The sequence below is a fragment of the Canis lupus genome, chromosome 8 (assembly GCF_003254725.2).
Source record: "Canis lupus dingo isolate Sandy chromosome 8, ASM325472v2, whole genome shotgun sequence".
Lineage (NCBI taxonomy): Eukaryota > Metazoa > Chordata > Mammalia > Carnivora > Canidae > Canis > Canis lupus.
The window spans coordinates 74,908,094-74,930,541 of NC_064250.1; the positions used below are offsets into that span (position 1 = coordinate 74,908,094).

A 22,448-nucleotide genomic window follows, 5' to 3' on the forward strand; every position below is an offset into this window, starting at 1 on the left:
AAGTAAGTCAGTCGGAGAAGGACAAACATTATATGTTCTCATTCATTTGGGGAATATAAATAATAGTGAAAGGGAAAATAAGGGAAGGGAGAAGAAATGTGTGGGAAATATCAGAAAGGGAGACAGAACGTAAAGACTGCTAACTCTGGGAAACGAACTAGGGGTGGTAGAAGGGAAGAAGGGTGGGGGGTGGGAGTGAATGGGTGACGGGCACTGGGTGTTATTCTGTATGTTAGTAAATTGAACACCAATAAAAAAAAATTGCAAAAAAAATAAAAAAATAAAAAAATAAAAAAATAAAAAAAAAGGAATAAGCAAAAGCTGTCATTTTTGGACGTTGGAATATTTCTCTTTCTATGACAACAAAGTGTGTATGTTAGAGACTGAATACGTAAGCACAGAATCCTGTGCCCAGAGAGACTCCCGTGGGGAAATTGCTCCTTGATGAGGAAGCCCAGACCCTGAGAGGAAACCTGCCCAGAACCTCCATCTGCACCAGCTCCTGGGCCTTCAAGACAGAAGTGGTGAGGAGTGTGCACCCCCTGGTGGTCCCCATCCCCTTCTACAGGGAGGTTTGTGTCTGGGCTCACCCTGAGGTCGACTCACTGTGTCCATCGCACAGTAATACACAGCAGAGTCCTCGGCTCTCAGGCTGTTCATCTGCAGATAGAGCGTGTTCTTGGCGTTGTCTCTGGAGATGGTGAATCGGCCCTTCACAGCCTGTGGGTAGTATGTGCTACTTCCATCACTGCTAATCCCTGCGACCCACTGCAGCCTCTTCCCTGGAGCCTGGCGGACCCAGTCCATGTAGTAGCTACTGAAGGTGAATCCAGAGGCCACACAAGAGAGTCTCAGGGACCCCCCAGGCTTCACCAGGTTTCCTCCAGACTCCACCAGCTGCACCTCACCCTGGACACCTGTAGACACAAGACATCCTGGTCAGGAAACTGTCCCACATCCTGTTTCTCTCACTCACCTCTACTCACAGACTCAGGGTATCTGGTTCTCCATGAATTACCTTTTAAAATAGCGACAAGGAAAACCCAGAAGAGCACAGACTCCATGGTGAGTTGTCTGTGTTGTGTCCTGAGCACTGAATGGGGTCACCTGGGGATCCTGGAACTAGAGCTCCTCTCCCAGCTGCAGGGTTGGGGCTGGGCTTATTTAATCAATGGAGGGAGGGCCCTATTTGCATGTCCCCTGACTATATACTCACCTACCAACTTAGATTCAATTATTAATACGTTATATACAAAGATTGCTTCACAACCCCACATCAGTTTCTTTTGGTTTCACAGTGGATTTATGATGTTCTAATCCATCAACGTATTTATCTTTACATTTCTGTTCCTTTTTAAAGGTCTTTCATTAGTATAGGTAATTTTTAAACAGTATTTTCTCTGCTTAATGAAGTTTAATCATAAATATTTATTTTTGGTACCAGTATAAAGGTGATTGTTTGTAAATTTGATACAGAAAATTTGTTTGTAGTGTGTAGGATTTAACTTTATTGTCTATGTTGATTTTATATCCTGAATTTTCTTTGATCTCATTAGTTACTTGTAATTGTGTTTTGAAATAATTTTCCTCATTGACTATGTATATGCAAACAAATTATTTAATTTCCTGTTGACTGATTTTAATACCTTTTATTTTATTATTGCCTAATGTCAAGGGTAATCTTAGATTTAGGTGCATAAATATTTTCCCTGTAATTTGTCAGATTCTTTAATGTTTTGTCTGATATATAGCAGATCTAGGAAAGCAAATGAATTTCTTTTTGCATGTGGATCAGCTCCCTAATATATGGTGTGGTGCAGGACCTCACGAAGGACAGGAAGTCTGTTCACAACTCCTGCCCAATTCTGATTGGAGATATATATCTTTGGTGTGTGTTGAGATTGACAAGTTCATTTTAATTAGAATTCGAGCCTTTAATCTGATAAGACATTTCCAAATATCTTCTCGCATTCTCTAGGTGGCCTTTTAGTTACTTTGAGTGATTCCTTTGCTGTGAAAATGCTCTTTCCTTGATGAAGTCGCCATAGTTAATTTTCCTTTGTTTTCCCTTGCTTCTGGAGACACGTCTAGAAGTGGTTGCAGCTGAGGTAGAAAAGGTGCTGCCTGTGTTCTCCTGAGGATTCTGATGGTTTCCTGACTCACATTTAGGTCTTTCATCAACTTTGAGTCCATTTTTGTGAATGATGTAAAACAAGTGTCCACTTTCATCTTCTGCATGTGGCTCTCCAATATTGCCAACGGCATTTATTGAAGAGATTTTTTTTCCATTGGTTAGTCTTTCCTGCTTTGTCAAGATTTTTTGACCGTACTGTTCTGGGTCCATTTCTGGGTTCTTAAAGTTTTCTATTTATCTATAAGTCTGTATTTTTCCAGCGCCATACTGTCCTGGTGATCAAAACGTCATAATTTACCTTGCAACCAGAATCAGGATGTCTCCAGCTTTGCTTTACTTTTTCAGTATTGCTTTGCCCAGTGAAGGTCTTTGTGGTTCCCTAAAGGTTTTTAGATCATTTGCTGAAGCTCTGTGACAAATGCTGGTGATATTTTATAAACCTGGCTTTGAAAGGATAACTTGCTCTTGGTAGCATAGTTATTTTTTCAATATTTATTCTTCTAATCTATGAGAATAAATATTTTCTATCTACTTGTGTCTTCCATACTGTCTTTCATAAGTTTTCTGGAATGTTTAGACTATATATCCATCCCTCTTTGGTTAGGATTTTCCCTCATTATCTGATGATTTCTGGTGCAATTATAAATTGCATCCAGTCCTTGTTTTTCTTTTTTCTATTTCATTTGCACATATAGAAAAGCCATTGACTTCCTTGTATTCATTTTACATGCTCCGATCTTGCTGAAATCCTGTGTCAGTTCTAGAAATTTTTTCAAAGGAATCTTTGGGATTTGAACTTAAAATAACTTGCGTGTGAAGAGGAAAGTTTGATTTTTTCTTTGCTGAGTTGGATGATATTTTCCTTCTGTTTGTTGTCTGATTCTTGAGGCTAGGCCTTCTATCACAATGGTGAAGAACAGTGGTGATGGAGGGTATCCCTGTACTGTTAATGATCTTAGGGGAAAAGCTCTCAACTTTTCCCTGTTGAGGAAGACATTCTCCATGTGTCTTCTGTAGATGGCTTTTATGTTGAATATGTTCCCCTATCTCTACACAGCAAGAAATGTTTAACATGAAAGTATAATCGCTCTTGCCAAAAGATTTTGGACATGAGTTGAGATTATAAAATGGTCCTTATCCTTTGTTTTATTAATGATCCAAATGCCATTGTTGGATTTGCAGATGCAGAACCACCATTACAGACCAGAAATTAGGCCCATTTCGTCATGGTGAATTATCCTATTAATGTACTGGTGGATCCTGTTGCTTAGGATCTTGGTGAAATTTTGCATCCATATCCATCAAGGATATTAGTCTGTAATTCTCCTTTTAGGTTGGATCTTTGCTTTTGAGGTCAAGGCAATGCTCCCCACTGAAAATGAGCTTGGAAGTTTCCTTTAATTTCTGTGGTTTGGAAAATTTTCAGGATAGGTATTAATTCTATTTCAATGCTTGTTGCATTCCCATGGGTAGCCATCTGTCCCAGGACTTTTGATTGTTAGAAGACTTTTAAATATGTTTGATTTTCATTCCCTGGTTTGGAGTCCTTACAGATCTTCTATTCATTCCTGTTTCTGACTGTGTTGTTTCTACATTTACTTGAAGGGATCCATTTTTTCTCTGATTGTTGAATTTGTTGGCATGTTATTGCTCATAATGTTCTCTCTCTTTAATAGTTTATTTTTCATGTATTTATTCAATATTTATTTAAGCTCAATTTTCCAACATAGAGTAACACCAAGTGCTCATCTCATCACATGCCCTCCTTAGTGCCCATCACCAGGTACCATGTCCCACCACCCACCTCTCTTCCCCAGCCCTTTGTCTGAGTCCCAGGGATAGGAATCTCTCATGTTTTGTCTTCCTTTATAATTTGTCTCCTCTCATTTTCCCTCCTTCCATTATGATCCCTTTCGTTGTATAAGAGAAAGTATGAGGATTGTCCTTCTGGCACTGACTTATTTCATTGGCATAATACTGTGTAGCTCCATACACGTTGATGGAAATGGTAGCTACTGATCCTTTCTAATGACTTAGAAATATTCTTTTGTATACATAAACCGTATCATGTTTATCAATTTGTCTCTCAAAGGACATCATGGCTTCTCCCAGAATTTGGCTATTGTGCACACTGCTGCTATAAACATTGGGGTGCAGGTATCCTGCTGTTTCACTGCATCTGTATCTTTCGGGTAAATCCCCAGCAGTGCAATTGCTGGGTCGTAGGGCAGATCTATTTTTAACCCTTTAGGAACCTCCACACTGTTTTCAAGAGTGGCTGCACCAGTTCATATTCTCACAAACAGTGGAAGAGGGTTCCCCTTTCTCTACATCCTCTCGAACATTTGTTGTTTTATTTCTTATTAATTTTCACCATTCTCTGTTGTGTAAAGTAGCAGCTGATTGTGTTTGGATGTGCTTTTCTCTGATAGAAAGTGATGTGGAGAATTTTTTCATGTACTTGTTGGCCATATGTAGGTCTTATTTGGAGAAATTCCTCTTCATGTTTTCTCCCCATTTATTAACTGGATTCCTTGTTTCTTGGGTGTTGGGTTTGATAAGTTATTTACACATGTTGGATACAAGCCCTTTGCCTTATATGTTATTTGATAGTATCATCTTTCCTTCTGTATGTTGTGTTTTAGTTTTGTTGACTGTTTCTTTTGCTGTGCAGAATTATTTATCTTGATGAAGTTCCAATAATTCATTTTTGCTCTTGTTTACTTTGCCTTAATGGATGTATCTTGCAAGAAGTTGCTGTTGTCAGGTTCAAAAAGGGTATATCCTGTGTTCCCATCTAGGATTTTGATGGAATCTTGTCTCATATTTAGATATTTCATACATTTTTATTTTATCTTTGTGTACGGTGTAAGTGAATGGTCTAGTTTCATTCTTCTGCTCGTGGCTGTCCAATTTTCCCAGCACCATTTATTGAAGAGACTGTCCTTTTTCCACTGGAGAGTCTTACCTGCTGTGTCGAATAAGAGTTGACCATGGATTTGAGGGCTCATTTCTGGGTCTTCTATTCTGTTCCATTGATCTAAGTGTCTGTTTTTGTGCCAGTAATGCACTGTCTTCATGTTCACAGCTTTGTAGTGCAACATGAAACCCGGTATTGTGATGCCCCCAGCTCTCGTTTTCTTTTTCAGTATTTCCCTGCGTTTTTGGAGTCTTTTCTGATTCCACACAAATCTTAAGATGATTTTTTTCCAACTTTCTGAAAAAAGTCCATGGTATTTGATAGCGATTGCATTGACTGTGTAAATTGCCCTGTGTAACATTGACATTTTCACAATACTAAATCTTCCAATCCATGAGCATGGAATATTTTTCCATCTCTTTGTGTCTTCCTCCCTGTTGCACAGGGAGTGTTGTTGTGATTCAGGAAAATGTTCAGTTGATGAGTATGGAGGTATTTGTAATTGATTTATAGTCCAGGTCAGGGAAATTTAAGTTCAAGTAGTGAAAGTAGTACCATTGTTTACAAAAGTATGCAGATGCTAGAGTTGTTTTCCCAAGTTTCTAAGACTGAGAATGAATACTTTAACACAAAATCCTATGTCCAGAGAGACTTCGTGGTGAAAACTGCTCCTTGGAGAGGAAGCCCAGACCCTGACAGGAAATCTGCTGATAACCTCAACCTGCACCTGCTCCTGAGCCTTCATGACAGAAGTGTTGAGTAGTGTGCACCGCCTGGTGGTCCCGATCCCCTTCTACAGGGAGGTTTGTGTCTGGGCTCACACTGAGGTCCCCTCACTGTGTCCCTTGCACAGTAATATAGGGCCATGTCCTCGGCTCTCTGGCTGTTCATCTGCAGATACAGCGTATTCTTGGAATTGTCTCTGGAGATGGTAAATTGGCCCTTCATGGCGTCTGCGTACCTTGTGCTACTTCCATCATTGCTAATCCTTGCGACCCACTGCAGCCCCTTCCCTGTAGCCTGGCGAACCCAGTGCATGTAGTAGCTACTGAAGGTGAATCCAGAGGCCACACAAGAGAGTCTCAGGGACCCCCCAGACTTCACCAGGTCTCCTCCAGACTCCACCAGCTGCACCTCACCCTGGACACCTGCAGACACAAGGCATCCTGGTCAGAAAATTGCCCTACATCTTCTGTTTCTCTCATTCACCTCCATTCACATACTAAAGGTATCTTATTCTTCATGAATTACCTTTTAAAATAGCGATGAGGAAAACACAGGTGGGCACGGACTCCATGGTGAGTTGTCTATGTTCCGTCTTGATCACTGAATATGGTCACCTGGAATACTGGGGCTGTGGCTCCTCTCCCAGCTCAAGGTTGGGGCTGGGGTGCTTTAATTAGCAAAGGGAGGACCCTATTTGCATGTCCTCTGACTATATCTTCAGCTTTAGACTACAATTCAATTCTAACGAGTTTATAACAAGGATTGCATTACCTTTGCAGATCACTCTGTGATGATGTCTCTCAGGAAATATCAAGTTCTCATCTATGAGCAGAGTAATCTTTTCATTTCTGTTTGCTTTCTAAAAAGTCTTTCATCAAAATAGGCCATTTTTAGTATGATATCTTATCCTTTATTCAAATTTATTTCTAAATTTTTATTTTTGATGCAAGTTAAAGTGATATTTTTGTTAATTTTATATAGATAGTTTTTGTTAGTGGAATCATAGTTGTATTTGTTTATTTTATATCCTGAATTTTCCTTGAAATCCTTAACGGATTCTTACAATTTGTAGAGTTTGTAGGGATTGCCCCTGTAGCAGATCATGTCATATGGAAATGAATAATATTTCTTCCTCTCTACTGATTAATTTTTTATTGCCTACTTTCCCTGGGTAGGTCTTCACCTTGTTGGAGCAGAAAAATTCCTCTGCTTTTCTTCTGATTTCATTGCCTCATCTAATAGCTCACTAGACATAAGACATAACTAAGGGGAAATGCATTTCATTTTCCACTTGCATGAGCTATATAAAATACGACACCCAGACAATGACCACAGCAGGCAGCACTTCTGTCTTTAGACAATACGATGTTGCATTTGTGGATATTTAAGAACAGGATTTGGGTTTGGGTCAGTGAATGAGTGAGCAGATGACAAAGGTTCTTTGCAGAGCCGTCTGAGCCCTGTTCCATACCATGATTTGGAGGATGGTTTTCCTCTCTTGAAACAGAGAAAGGGTGAATCCCACCAAATATTTATTTGACTGGCTGAGGGAGCTTAAAAGGTCCTTTACACAACAGATGCAGTCTTAAAATGCCAGAGTATCAGCATTGGATTCATGTGTCACTAGTATCTTTGCCTGTGCCTACAAAAGTTAAGAATGTCTGTTTCAAATCTGTGAAGAAAGTCTATGATGTTTTGATAAGAATTGCATTGACTGCATAGAATGTTCTGGGTAGCATATATTTTGAAAATATCATTCCTGTTTTTAAAATTATTTCATAACTTTCTTATTCATGAGAAACACCTACAGGGATGCAGAGACATAGTCAGAGGGAGAAGCGGGATCCCTACAGGGAGCCCATTGTGAAATACATCCAAGGACTTTGAGTTTGACCAGAGCCAAAGGCAGACACTCAATCACTGAGCAACACAGGTGTCCCAACAATAGTTATTCTTCTAATACATAAACATGCAATGGTTTTCTATCTCTTTGTGTCTTCCTCAGTTTACTTCTTTAAATGCTCTATAAGTAGAAAAATGTTGAAAAAATCAAAGTACCCAGGAGGGGGCATCACAATATTGGTTGTCAAGCTGTATTACTGAGTCGTTATCATGAAGACAACCTGGTACCTGCACAAAACAACACATACATGAATGGAACAGAGTAGAGAAGCCAGAAGAGGACAATCAAATCTATAATCAACTAATCATCCAGAATCAATAGTGAATGTGCAATGGAAAACACACAGGCTCATCAATAAATAGTGTAGAATGCTCACCAAAGTAACTGAAGAAGACACAAAGGAAGGGAAAATACTCCATGCCCATGAAATGGAAGAATAAATATTTTTAAGATAGCTCTGCTACCAAGAGTGGTCTACACATTCAATGCAATCCCCATCCATATACCATGATCCCCAGTGTAGTTAACACCCCATGTGATATTGAGTGTACAATATAGTGATGACACTTCCATCCATCCCCCATTGCTCCTTAGGACCAGTGTTCTCCCTTATCCCAATATGCTATGTCACTCGGGCCCTCCCACCTCCCCCTTTACTAATCAACAGTATGTTTCCATTTTGAAGAGTATGTTTCCTGGTTTGTCTCAATAAATTTTCCCCTTGGCTAATTTGTGTTTTTTAATTGAATGTAAGTGAGTCATACGGTATTTGTTTTCTGTGACTTAGTTAACATTACCTGCTCTAGTTCCATACTCTTTGCTGCAAATGGCAAGGATTCATTCTTCTTTGTGTATGTCCCGCATCTCTGCATCCTTTCATCAGTAATGGACAGTTGGGCTGCTTCCCTTATTTGGCTAAGCACAAACAGCTCTTATAAATAGAGGGATGTGAACTTCTCTTTGAATTAGAGTTTTGTTTTTTGGGTAAATACACTGTACCACAACTATTTGATCATACAGTAGTTCTATTTTTAACTGTAGTAGGAATATCTATACTGTTTTCACAATGTCTACACCAATGTCACTCCCACCAGCAGGGTAAGAGGAACCTTATCACCTTTAGAAACTCTTCACAGTGTTTATGTCATGGAAGAAGTTTTCAGAGCATGATGCTAAGACCCTAAGAGGAGACGACTGGTCAACTGACCTCCTTCCCTGGATTAAAAAATCCCTAGATCTTGTGTTCTCTGGTGAGGGTGAGTGTCCTCTGATGGTCCAGTGCACCTGTTGGATCCCAGGATCCCAGCAGACACTCACGGATCTGATTTCCTCCCTTCTCCTGTATCCGCAATCAACATAGAGAACTTTGCAGCATGAGCACCATGGAGCCTCCTGTTCAGAGAATGTCTCCCCTTACTTATTTCCCATCTTTGCCTCCTCACTCTGCTCCTGGCCTACAAATATCCAGCTACCCTTACTGTATTCAGAGGTGTCCAGGAATCTTGTATCAAGTATTCCTTAGCATATTTATGAGACAGAAGCAGGGTTTTTTTTTTCGATAAAAGTGAGAAGAAAATGAAAGATGCTTTCTGGACTCAAATTATACTGAAACAGGCAGATAAAGTGCTCTGCCTCAAACATGTACCAACTTCAAGGAAAAGGAAGGGTTTAACCAGATTTAAAAAAAAACAGCGCAGTAATTGGAGTCTGAGATTCAGAATATTTTCAAGCCCTGATCCTAATGGAATGTTGCTCAGATGGATGTTCATTGCTGAGTGTTGGTGATGCCTTTTGAATTTACATTTTACCACCCCTGGAACAAGAATGCCAGCACCTGTTTTTTTATGTTTGTGGGGAATTTTGTTCATAAGGAGGTGATCTGTGTTCTATTTTATTTTTTTAATTTATTTTTTGTTTGCTTTTGCATTGTTTTTGGTGTTTCCTGTTTCTGTATGTGTCTGTGTGTTTGTGTGTGTTAGATTCATAGATCTATCACCTCCTAGAAAAGGATTTACGCCAAAAGAAGGTACCCAAATATCACCATACCTGAGTTAGATGATTAGATTTGGGGCGATATAAATTATGATATTTAGGTAAAATTTTGCCTTGGGTCATTATTGTTATGGGTTGCCATTTAGGGTGATGCAAATGTGCATCACTATGAATGCCATGTGAGAATAAGGTGAACATTTGCATGTCTGGGTATGGACTGTATTTATCTAGGTCATTGTTGAATCTGTGATTGATAACGTTGTGGCCCAATGGATTGTCATCATAGATAATTTCAGAGATCTTAATATTACCACCATGATGGGGAGTTTTGATCTGGACATTGAGGGATTGAGTGACATTTACCTTCTGTCCATCTCATGCCTCCAGATGCGGGGGACTGAGGACTCAACATCCATTAGTGGTTTCACTCTGTGAATGGGGCAGGGAAAACCTCATAACCAGGTGAAGCCACTTTCCTCTATAAACTCCACGTCTCTTTCTGGTTCTGTGTGTCTAACTGAACTCAGATACGTGTACATAGATGGATGAAAAACTCCATGAATCAGAGAGAGACTTTGCCATATAAACAAGAAAAGGTCCCTAAATTTGTCATTGCACCTGAGTCTGGTGTGCACTTGGTTCTCTGCAGCCTGATGGGAAGATGCAGGACACCTATCAGTGGAGAGGGGAGCCATCCCTACAAACATGGCTCTGGGATGTCTGCCAGAACCCATGACCATCCGCAGTGTGAATGTGATTAGACCCAGGGGCATCCACAGGTTGTCTCTTACCAGCAATCATTAGGTCCCTGACATTTTTGTGGAGCCATCAAGCCTCTGAGTTGTTTCTCTCTAAGTGTTTTATTGTCATAGGTTCTATTGGATGGGAAATGTAGCCTTCTCAGTAAGTTCAAGGGACCTGCTTCTGTTGGAAGGAGTCATTCCTGAGATCTTGTCCCTGGTATAAACCTCTGATCTGTGTTCTGATAGTGAAAATGAATATCCTCTTCCCTTAAAGATAAAATCTGATATGGTTTCCACACTTGTTCCCAACCATTCTCAGTGTGAATCACTAATGAGATTGTCATTGGTCTGATAATTCTCCAAAGGAGCCAGTGCTGGGATGCATGGGTGGTGTCAGGGGGTGAAGACCAGGGTACACTCCTGGCAAACAGGCATCTCCAAGCTCAGTATTGTTTCCTACAGAGGAAAGGGAGGTGAATGGTAATGCCAGCTGACACTTGTCTGTGACTCCTGCAGATCCAGCAGCATCTTGTGTGACTCTGGTCCAGGAGTTCAGTATGACCCCACGCAGGCAGGTTGTGGGAGACCATGCCTGGATAGGCTGCCCGTGAGGTGTGGGCACAGATGATCTAGGATGGGCAGCTTTGGATCGATGTCTAGCCCAAGGAACACCACAATGATAGTCCCTATATTTTAGTTAACCAATGTCTTTTATCTGTTATTAATAAAATGATAAAATGCAAAAAGAGAGACTTGTGTAATTAGATCCCTTTGGCTACATCCTTTGAGGCAAAATTTCTCTTTATTCCTGAATGTAGAATGATCATAAAATTATTCTGAAAAGTTAAAATGACATTTGTAAATATACGGTAGATTTTCTGTCAGTTAAACTGCTTTATTTTTATTTTAGAAATAGTACACAGAGTGAATCTTAAAATTTTTGAAGTGTAAAGCACAATACTGTTAGGCATATGCACTGGAAATTTTTACCCTGAAGCACCTCCAACAGAACCTCATTGATTCCACAACAATTGATATGTGGGTCAGCCCTTCCAGGCTCAGAGGCTCAGGAGCCAACCAGAGTCGTACCGCTGGTTGCATACCATCTGGGCCTTTGCAAGAGATCCCAGGGTTACTGATATAATTGAGTTGAGTAGAGATACAGATAATATGTTAATGTTTACAAGGTATATCCTCTTCATCCCTCATGTAGGAAGCAAATAACATCAGGACAATTAGGCAGGAGTTAAAGCACATGCATATTCCAAGCAAAAATTTAAGAATAAGCCATCTACTCCCAAGTCATACAAGATTCTGAGGGGCAAGATGGCAGAAGAGTAGGGTCTCCAAGTCACCTGTCCCCACCAAATTACCTAGATCACTTTCAAATCATTCTGAACACCTACAAATTCGGCCTGAGATTTAAAGAGAGAACAGCGGGAATGCTACAGTGAGAAGAATTCACGCTTCTACCAAGGTTGGAAGATGGAAAAAAATAAATAAAACAGCATCCAAAGGGGAGGGGCCCCAGGGAGGAGCCAGGATAAAAGAAGCCTTAATAATCTACATTTTTAAAAAATATTTTATTTATTTATTCATCACACACACACACACACACACACACACACACACACACAGGCAGAGACACAGGCAGAGGGAGAAGCAGGCTCCATGCAGGGAACCTGATGTGAGACTCGATCCTGGGTCTCCAGGATCACACCCTGGGGTGAAGGCGGTGCTAATCTGCTGAGCTACCCTGGCTGCACAATAATCTAGTTTTATCCAACTTTTCGCTACACCAATTGTTAGATTTAAAGTCCGGAATTTCCATTTTTTATAGACTATTAAATTTCATTTTCACATAAGTGGTAATTAGTGAATCCCTGAATAATATCAGCTTTGTTTAATAGAAAAAACTGCCTGAATTATGCGGGAAACATAGGACAATGAATAAAATTTCCAGTTGTAGTTCTTCTTTTAATTTTTTATTTGAATTGCAGTAGACACTCCTGTGTGTGTGCACGTGTGTGGTAATTAAGTTTTATTCAATTATACACATGTGTAGATTTGTGTAATCAGCACCACAACTAAGCCATATAACTGTTCCATAGAAAGTATCCCTCATGCAATCCTTTTATAGTCAGTAACCACAATACCGCTCACTTCCCTAACTGTTGGAAACCACTAATCTTTATAACATTTTCATGTCAAAAATGTTATAAAATTGGAATCATACACAATGAACCTTAGGGATTGCCTTTTTTTCACTCAGCATAATTCCCTCTTGGTTCATCCAAGTTGTTGTGTGTATCAATAATTTGTTTCTTTTCATAGCTGAGTTGTATCCCATGGTGTAGATGTAAACTGTTGGTTTAACCATTCATTGGCTGAAGGATATCTGGGTGATTCTGAGTTTTAGCTGTTACAAATAAAGCTGCTATGAACATTCAAAAAAATGAATTGCAGTAGAGGCCACATCCAGTGTAACATTCATTTCATGTATCCAACATGCTGATTGAACACTTCCATACATCACCCAGTGTTCATCAGGACAAGTGCACTCCCTAAACCCCATCTGACAGGTCACCCATCCCCCACTCTCCACCCACCTGGTAACTATCAGTTTTTATCTCTGTATTGAAGGGACTATTTCCTGATCTATGCATCAATCTCTTTGCTCATTTGTTCTATCTCTTAAATTCAAACTATGACTGAAAGTATACAGTATTTTCTTTTTCTCACTGGCATGGCAATTAGCATTATGCATACTACCTCCATCCTCATACTTCTAAATTGTTAGATTTAATTCCACTGCATTGATTAGTAAAATCCCTATGTATCTAACTCTATCTATCTATCTTACATGTTCTTTATCCATTCATCAGTTGACAGATACTGGGATTATTTCCATAGTTTGGCTAATGTAGATAATGCTGCTGTAAACATCGAGGTGCGTGTATCCCTTTGAATCAGCACTTTTGTAATCTTAGTGTAAATACCCAGTAGGGCAGTTGCTGGATCACAGGGTAGGTCTACATTTACCTATTTGAGGCACCATCATACGGTTTCCTTGAGCGGCTGCACCTCTGCCCATCCACATCCCCTGACCAGAGAATTCTGCAAGGCCCCAGTTCTAGTGGAGGTGGTTTCATGGCTCATTTAACGAGCTGAGCAGAGCACACCCAGTTAAAACTCATCACATTCTTCCCAAGGACCACACACTGCCACCTGCAGGCAGGGAGAGCGTGTGTAGATGCCAGACCTGAAGGAAAGAGGCACCAAAACAGTACAGCACAGTGCACGCAGCACACACCACAGACACTCTCTGAAGACCCAGACCCAGGACCCTATGTGACCTCTTCTTCATCAAACTGTTATAGTGGTAGCAGGATCTATATCTGGCATTTGTACACACAGAGGAACGTAGAGACTTAGAGAAAATTTCAAGATTAAGGAATTCAATTCCAGTTTGCTGCCTGGAGCCAGCTCAATTTGGTTTTCTCAAGTCAGTCCCTTTGACCCTGCCAAATGAGACAAGACTTCTGTTCTGCCTCCAGATCCAGCAGTTTTCAGCCTTGAATGGGTCATTTGCATCACGGAGACTTCCAGCAGCCCACCCCATCCAAAATGTAGGTACATCGACTGTAGGGTGACATATAATTCATGACAATTATATTCCTGCATTTCTTGTCTTTGGGAAGGTTGCCTGAACTCCTGCCTGAAGCCCATGTCACATGGTGATAAGTGTTTTCTCTCTTTGTCACTCATCAGTGAGGTGATTTTCATGGAATACAAAACTCAACGTTTACTCCTGCAAAAATAATAATTGTATAACATACACCCAGACAGATGGCCTCACATGGGGCCAGAGGGCAGGAGGCATTCCCAGTCCTGGTGTATAAGGGCCCTGATCTCATAATGAGGCTGCACCTCCTGACCTAAGTGGTCCCTTGAGGCCCCACCTCTTCCTCCCATCACATGGACATTCTATTCCAACATGTGGCTGTTAGAGGACTCACACAGTGAGCTGATATCAGCACCTGAAGGATCCATGAGTTATTCCCTGCAGGTGGAAGGTCCTCCTCCACTTTTGTTCTCTCAGTTTTCATAATTCTTTAGTGGAATTTGTCATCACACCGTATTTTTGAGTATTACCTGCTGTCTCGTTGATCTCCAATCCAACCTCTTCTCCTCCTGCCCCACCCATGGGAAATCCAGCAAGCGCCCTTGAGTTCTTTCCCTAGATACTGGAGGGAAACTGACTCCATATAATCCCCTCCTGGATCAGGACCTCATCATCACCACTTTCCCTCAACACACACCCTGAGCCAGTGTCTTTCCCTGGCTCCATCCAAACATATCTGACTTGCTGAGAGGCCTGCCTGCTTTTAACAGAAACAATGAGTAAGCTGAAAACATTTACATACTCTTCTGTGTGTGTGTGTGTGTGTGTGTTTATGCTCAGACTCCACATCCACAGAACCTCCTGGTGTGAATCCTGCTTCCTTCCCAGGCTGTCACTGACATGGATGCTGTGTGCGTGGATCAAGATATTGACCCCATTAGGGATCTGTCTTCTTTTGCTTTAGATATTTGATGCATTTGCAGCCTCATGTCCAACATGGAGTTTATGCTGTTTCTACCAAATTTCTCCTTGAGCTGGGTGGTCGTGTGATGCACAATGATTGCAGATGCGGATCGGGGAAATGCTTAGTTCATGTACATGGAGATATTTGCAATTAACTGGTATTTAGGGAAAGTAGTAAGCAACTGTAAAAACCTCGGTCTTGGCAATAACACAGAAGTGACGTGTTCTTGACAATGTATCATATCAGGGGATACATGGTATATTTTTTCTCTCATGATATTCTTGATCAAGGTAATGAGTGTTGGGTCTTTCCACTGTAGATTTACTATTCTTCTCTTTGTAACTAATAACTATATTTGGAGAGATGCTCTGAGATTACATAAATATTCTGCTTCAACCAATTCTTTTTTATTTTATTTTACTTTATATATATTTTTGTTAGTTATGATTCTGTTTTTTAAATAATAAATTTATTTTTTATTGGTGTTCAATTTGCCAACATACAGAATAACACCCAGTGTTCATCTCGTCAAGTGCTCGCCTCAGTGCCCATCACCCATTCACCCCCAACCCCCACCCTCCTCCCCTTCCACCATGCCCTGTTCGTTTCCTGGAGCTAGCAGTCTCTCATGTTCTGTCTCCTTCTCTGATATTTTCCACTCATTTTCTCTCCTTTCCCCTTTATTCCCTTTCAGTATTTATTATATCCCCCAAATGAATGAGACCATATAAAGTTTGTCCTTCTCAAATTGACTTATTTCACTCAGTATAATACCCTCCAGTTCCATCCACGTTGAAGCAAATGGTGGGTATTTGTCATTTCTAATGGCTGAGTAATATTCCATTGTATACATAAACCACATCTTCTTTATACATTCATCTTTCAATGAACACCGAGGCTCCTTCCACAGTTTGGCTATTGTGGACATTGCTGCTAGAAACATCAGGGTACAGGTGTCTCGGCATTTAATTGCATCTGTATCTTCGGGGTAAATCCCCAACAGTGCAGTTGCTGGGTCGTAGGGCAGGTCTATTTTTAACTCCTTGAGGAACCTCCACACAGTTTTCCAGAGTGGCTGCATCAGTTCACATTCCCACCAAGAGTGCAGGAGGGTTCCCTTTTCTCTGCATCCTCTCCAACATTTGTTGTTTCCTGCCTTGTTAATTTTGCCCATTCTCACTGGTGTGAGGTGGTATCTCATTATGGTTTTTATTTTTATTTCCCTGATGGCAAGTGATGCAGAGCATTTTCTCATGTGCATATTGGCCATGTCTATGTCTTCCCCTGTGAGATTTCTCTTCATGTCTTTTGCCCATTTCATGATTGGATTGTTTGTTTCTTTTGTGTTGAGTTTAAGATGTTCTATATAGATCTTGTAAACTAGCCCTTTGAGAAAAAGTGTGTGGGAAATATCAGAAAGGGAGACATAACATAAAGACTCCTAACTCTGGGAAACGAACTAGGTGTGGTGGAAAGGGAGGAGGGCGGGTTGTGGGGGTGAGTGGGTGACGGGCACTGAGGGGGACAATTGTCGGGATGAGCACTGGGTGTTATTCTGTATATTGGTAAATTGAACACCAATAAAAAATTAATTTATTAAAAAAAAGGAAACTAGCCCTTTATCTGATACGTCATTTGCAAATATCTTCTCCCATTCTTTAGGTTGTCTTTTAGTTTTGTTGACTGTATCCTTTGCTGTGCAAAAGCTTCTTATCTTGATGAAGTCCAAATAGTTCATTTTTGCTTTTGTTTCTTTTGCCTTCGTGGATATATCTTACAAGAAGTTACTGTGTCCGAGTTCAAAAAGGGTGTTGCCTGTGTTCTCCTCTAGGATTTTGATGGAATCTTGTCTCACATTTAGATCTTTCATCCATTTTGAGTTTATCTTTGTGTATGGTGAAATAAAGTGGTCTAGTTTCATTCTTCTGCATGTGGATGTCCAATTTTCCAAGCACCATTTGTTGAAGAGACTGTCTTTCTTCCAATGGATAGTCTTTCTTCCTTTATCGAATATTAGTTGACCATAAAGTTCAGGGTCCACTTTTCAGTTCTCTATTCTGTTCCATTGATCTATGTGTCTGTTTTTCTGCCAGTACCACACTGTCTTGATGACCACAGCTTTGTAGTACAACCTGAAATCTGGCATTGTCATGCCCCCAGATATGGTTTTCTTTTTTAAAATTCCCCTGGCTATTCGGAGTCGTCTCTGATTCCACACAAATCTTAAAATAATTTGTTCTAACTCTCTGTAGTAAGTCCATGGTTTTTTGATAGGGATTGCATTAAACGTGTAAATTGCCCTGGGTAGCATTGACATTTTCACAATATTAATTCTGCCAATCAATGAGCATGGAATATTTTTCCATCTCTTTGCGTCTTCCTCAATTTCTTTCAGAAGTGTTCTATAGTTTTTAGGGTATAGATCCTTTACATCTTTGACTAGGTTTATTCCTAGGTATCTTATGCTTTTGGGTGCAATTGTAAATGAGATTGACTCCTTAATTTCTCTTTCTTCAGTCTCATTGTTAGTGTATAGAAATACCACTGATTTCTGGGCATTGATTTTGTATCCTGCCACGCTGCCAAATTGCTGTATGAGTTCTAGCTATCTTGGGGGTGGAGGCTTTTGGGTTTTCTATGTAGAGTATCATGTCTTCGGTGAAGAGGGAGAGTTTGACTTCTTCTTTGCCAATTTCAATGCCTTTAATGTCTTTTGTTGTCTGATTGCTGAGGCTAGGACTTCCAGTGCTATGTTCAAGAGCAGTCGTGAGAGTGGACATCCCTGTCTTGCTCCTGATCTTAGGGGAAAGGCTCCCAGTGCTTCCCCATTGAGGATGATATTTGCTGTGGGCTTTTCATAGATGGCTTTTAAGATGTAAATTTTAGTTTATCTGATATAAGGATGGCTACCCCTGCTTTCTTTTGAGGACCGTTCGAATGGTAAATGGTTCTCTAACCTTTTATTATCAGGCTGTAGGTGTCCTTCTATCTAAAATGAGTCTCTTGTAGACAGCAAATATATGGGTCCTGCTTTTTTATCCAGTCTGAAACCCTGCGCCTTTTGATGGGATCATTAAGCCCGTTCAGGTTCAGAGTTACTATCGACAGATATGAGTTTAGTGTCATCATGATATCTATTCAGTCCTTGTTTTGTGGATTATTCCACTGGACTTCTTCTTAAAGGGGGATTTAAGAGTCCCCCTTAAAATTTCTTGCAGAGCTGATTTGGAGGTCACATATTCTTTTACTTCCTGCTTGTCTTGGAAGCTCTCTATCTCTGCTTCCATTCTGAATGAGAGCCTTTCTGGATAAAGTATTCTTGGTTGCATGTTTTTTTCATTTAGGACCCTGAATATATCCTGTCAGCCTTTTCTGGCCTGCCAGGTCTCTGTGGAGAGGTCTGCTGTTACCCTAATACTCCTCCCCATCAAAGTCAGGGATTTCTTGTGTCTTGCTGCTTTAAGGATCTTCTCTTTATTTTTGGAATTTGCAAGCTTAACTATTAAATGTCGAGGTGTTGAATGTTTTTTTTTTTTATTTTAGGCGGGCATCTCTTTATTTCTTGGATCTGAATGCCTGTTTCCCTTCCTAGATGAGGAAAGTTTTCAGCTATGATTTGTTCAAATACATATTCTGGTCCTCTGGCCCTTTCAGCGCCTTCGGGAACCCCATTTAAAAGTTGGTTTTTCTTCCTCAGGCTGTCGTTTATTTCCCTTAATCGTTCCTCATGGTCTTTTAATTGTGTCTCTTTTCCTCAGTTTCCCTCTTTGCCATCAACTTGTCTTCTATGTCACTCACTCGTTCTTCCACCTCATTAACCCTCGTTGTTAGGACTTCTAGTTTGGATTGCATCTCACTCAATTGATTTTTATTATTTTTTTTAAATTTTATTTATTTATGATAGTCACAGAGAGAGAGAGAGAGGCATAGACACAGGCAGAGGGAGAAGCAGGCTCCATGCACCGGGAGCCCAACATGGGATTCGATCCCGGGTCTCCAGGATCGCGCCCTGGGCCAAAGGCAGGCGCCAAACCGCTGCACCACCCAGGGATCCCCTCAATTGATTTTTAATTTCTGCCTGATTAGATCTAAATTCTGCAGTCATGAATTCTCTTGAGTCCTTTATGCTTTTTTGTTGTTAGTGTGTAGAAATTAACTTTATTGTCTATGTTGATTTGATATCCTGATTTTCCCTGCACTCAGTACTTACCTCTACGTGTTTTTTTCAATGATTTTCCTCGTTGACTCTGTATATGCAAACAAATTATTTTTCTTCCTTTGACTGATTTTAATATTTTTTTATTATTGCCTAATTTCTATGGTAATCTTCAACTTAGGGGCATAGCCATTTTCCCTCTTTCTTGTCATATTATTTATTCTAATATTTTCCTTGTTATATGGAAGATCTAGGTGAGCAAATGAATTTCTTTTTGCATGTGGTTGAGCTCCCTAATATATGGTGTGATGTGGGATCTCAGCACAGGACAGGAAGTCTGTTCACAACTTCTGCCCAATTCTGATTAGAGATTATATATATATATACACACTTGGTGGCTATTGAGCTTGATAAATTCATTGTAGATTTGAATTCAAGCCTTTAATCTGAAAAGACATTTCCAAATATATCCTCCCATTCTTTAGGTTGCCTTTTAATTACACTGAGTGATTCCTTTGCTGTGAAAATGCTCTTTCCTTGATGAAGTCCCCAGACTTCATTTCCTTTTCTTTCCTTTGCCTCTGGAGACACGTCTAGAAGTGGTTGCAGCTGAGGTCAAAACGGTGCTGCCTATGTTCTTCAGAGGATTCTGATGGTTTCCTGACTCACATTTAGATGCTGCATCAACTTTGAGTCCATTGTTGTGAATGATGTAAGAAAAGGGTCCCATTTCATTCTTCTGCTGTGTGTCTCCAATATTCCCAAAGCCATTTGTTGAAGAGACTTTGTTTTTTCGATTGGATATTCTTTCCTGCTTTGTCAAGTTGATCTTTTGACAAAAGTGTTCAGGGTCCATTTCTGGGATCTGAAACTTTTCTATTTATCTATACATCTGTATTTGTGCCAGTGCCATACTGTCCTGATGATCACAACGTGGTAATTTACCTTGACAACCAGAATCAGGATGTGTCCAGCTTTGCTTATTTTTTCAGGAATCCTTTGGCTAGTTGAGATGTTTGGCTCCCTAAAAAATTTCTGATTGTTTTCTTTAGCTCTGTGAAAAATGCCGGTTATGTTTTTATACAGATGGATTTGAATGTGTCACTTGCTCTCCGTAGCATAGATATTTTATCAATATTCATTCCTCTAGTCTATGAGAATAAATATCGTCTATCTACTTTTTTTATTCCTTCCTGTCTTTAATAAGAGTTCTGCAGTGTTTAGAATATAGATCCATCCCTATTCAGTTAGGGTTTTTCCTAATCATGATGATTTCTAGTGCACTTCTAAATTGCATCCAGTCCTTGATTTTCTTTTTTTCTGCTTCATTTGAACTATAGAGAAGAGCCACTGACTTCCTTGTATTGATTTTACATGCTCCAATTTTGCTGAATTCCAGTATCAGTTCTAGGAATTTTTTCAAAGGAATCTTTGGGATTTGAACTCAAAGTATCTTGTGGTGTGTGAAGAGTCAACGTTTGACTTTTTCTTTGCTGAGTTGGATGACATTTCCTTCTTTTTGTTGTCTGGTTGTTGAGGCTAGGACCTCTAGCACTATGTTGAAGAACAGTGGTGATGGTGGGCATCCCTGTGTCATTCATGATCTTATGGGAAAGCTCTCAACTTTTCCTTGTTGAGGATAACACTCTCCATATGTCTCTGTAAATGGATTTTATGATGTTGAGTAGGTCCCCCTATCTCTACATAGCAAGAGGTTTTTTTTTTTATCAAGAAGGTATAATCTCTTTTGCCAAAAGCTTTTTGGGCATCAGGTGAGAGGATAAATGGTCCTTATACTTTCATTTATCAATGACTCAAATCCCATTCTTAGTTTTGCATACACTGAACCAACCTTGCAGACCAGAAATTAAGCCTATTTTGTCATGAAGAATTATCCTTTTAAAGTACTGTTGGATCCTGTTGGTTTGGTTCTTAATGAGAATTTTGCATCCATATTCATCAGGAAAAGTAATCTTTAATTTTCTTTTTAAGTTGGATCTTTGTTTCCTTTTCAGGACAAGGTAATGGTGCCCTCAGAAAATGAGTGGAATTTTCCTTTAATTTCTGGGTTTTTTTTGTAGCATTTTCAGGATAGGCATTAATTCTTTTTTGAAATACCTGATGCATTCCCTTGGGCAACCATCTGTCCCTGGACTTTCAATTGTTAAAAGACCTTTAAATATGTTCGATTTTCCTTTCCTAGTTTTGGCTCTGTCTTGCTTTTCTATTCATTCCTGTTTCAGATTTGGTTGTTTCTACATTTATAGGAAGGCATCCTTTTCTCCAAGATTGCTAAATTTGTTGGCATGTTTTTTGCTCATAATGTTCTCTCTCTTTAATAATTTATTTTTCATTTATTTACTCAATATTTTAAGTTCAATTTACCAACATATAGTAACACCAAGTGCTCATCTGATCAAGTTACCTCCTTAGTGCCCATCACCCAGGTACTATGTCCCACCAACCACCTCCCCTTCTGCAACCCTTTGTTCGAGTCCCAGAGATAGGAGTCTCTCATGCTTTGTCTTCTTCCCTAATCCCCACTCTGTTACCCTCCTTCCCTTATGGTCCATTGAACTATTTATTATATTTCATGTATGAGTGAAATTATGATGCCTGTCCTTCGATTTACTTATTTCATTGGCATAATTCCCCTATAGTTCCATACACGTTGATGGAAATGGTAACTATTGATCCTTTCTAATGACTGAAAAATATATTTTTGTGTATATAAACCATATCATGTTTATCAATTCATCTGTCAAAGGACATCGTGGCTTCTCACATAATTTGCCTATGGACATTTGTGGACATTGCTGCTTTAATCATTGCGGTGCACGTGTCCTGCTGTTGCACTACATCTATATCTTTTGCATAAATCCCCAGTAGTATAATGGCAGGGTAAGAGGGTAGCTCTATTTTTAACTCTTTGGGGATCCTCCACCCAGTTTTCCAGAGTGACTGCACCAGTTCACATTCCCACCAACAGTGCAAGAGGGTTCCCCTTTCTCCACATCCTCTCTAATGTTTGATATTTTCTTTCATATTATTTTTTGCTATTCTCTGTGGTGTAAAGTGGCAGCTGATTGTGGTATGGATGTGCTTTTCCTTGATAACAAGTGACGTGGACCATTTCTTTCGTGGACTTGTTGGCCATATGTAGGTTTTATTTGGAGAAATATCTGTTCATGTTTTGTCCCTGTGTCTTGCCTGGAATCCTTGTTCTTGTGTGTTGAGTTTGATAAGTTCTTTATAGATGTTGGATACAAGCCCTTTGTCTGATAT

General features: G+C 39.9%; 2 gene segments (V, D, J or C); both read right to left on the reverse strand.

Moving 5' to 3' along the window:
• Positions 1-510: 510 nt before the first annotated feature.
• LOC125755522 (immunoglobulin heavy variable 3-23-like) lies at positions 511-1,157 on the reverse strand. The segment is given in 2 exon segments: positions 511-917; positions 1,019-1,157. Coding segments are annotated over 2 exon segments (453 nt in total).
• A 4,638-nt stretch (positions 1,158-5,795) lies between these two features.
• On the reverse strand, positions 5,796-6,409 carry LOC112670974 (immunoglobulin heavy variable 3-74-like). The segment is given in 2 exon segments: positions 5,796-6,202; positions 6,306-6,409. Coding segments are annotated over 2 exon segments (453 nt in total).
• Positions 6,410-22,448: the final 16,039 nt, after the last annotated feature.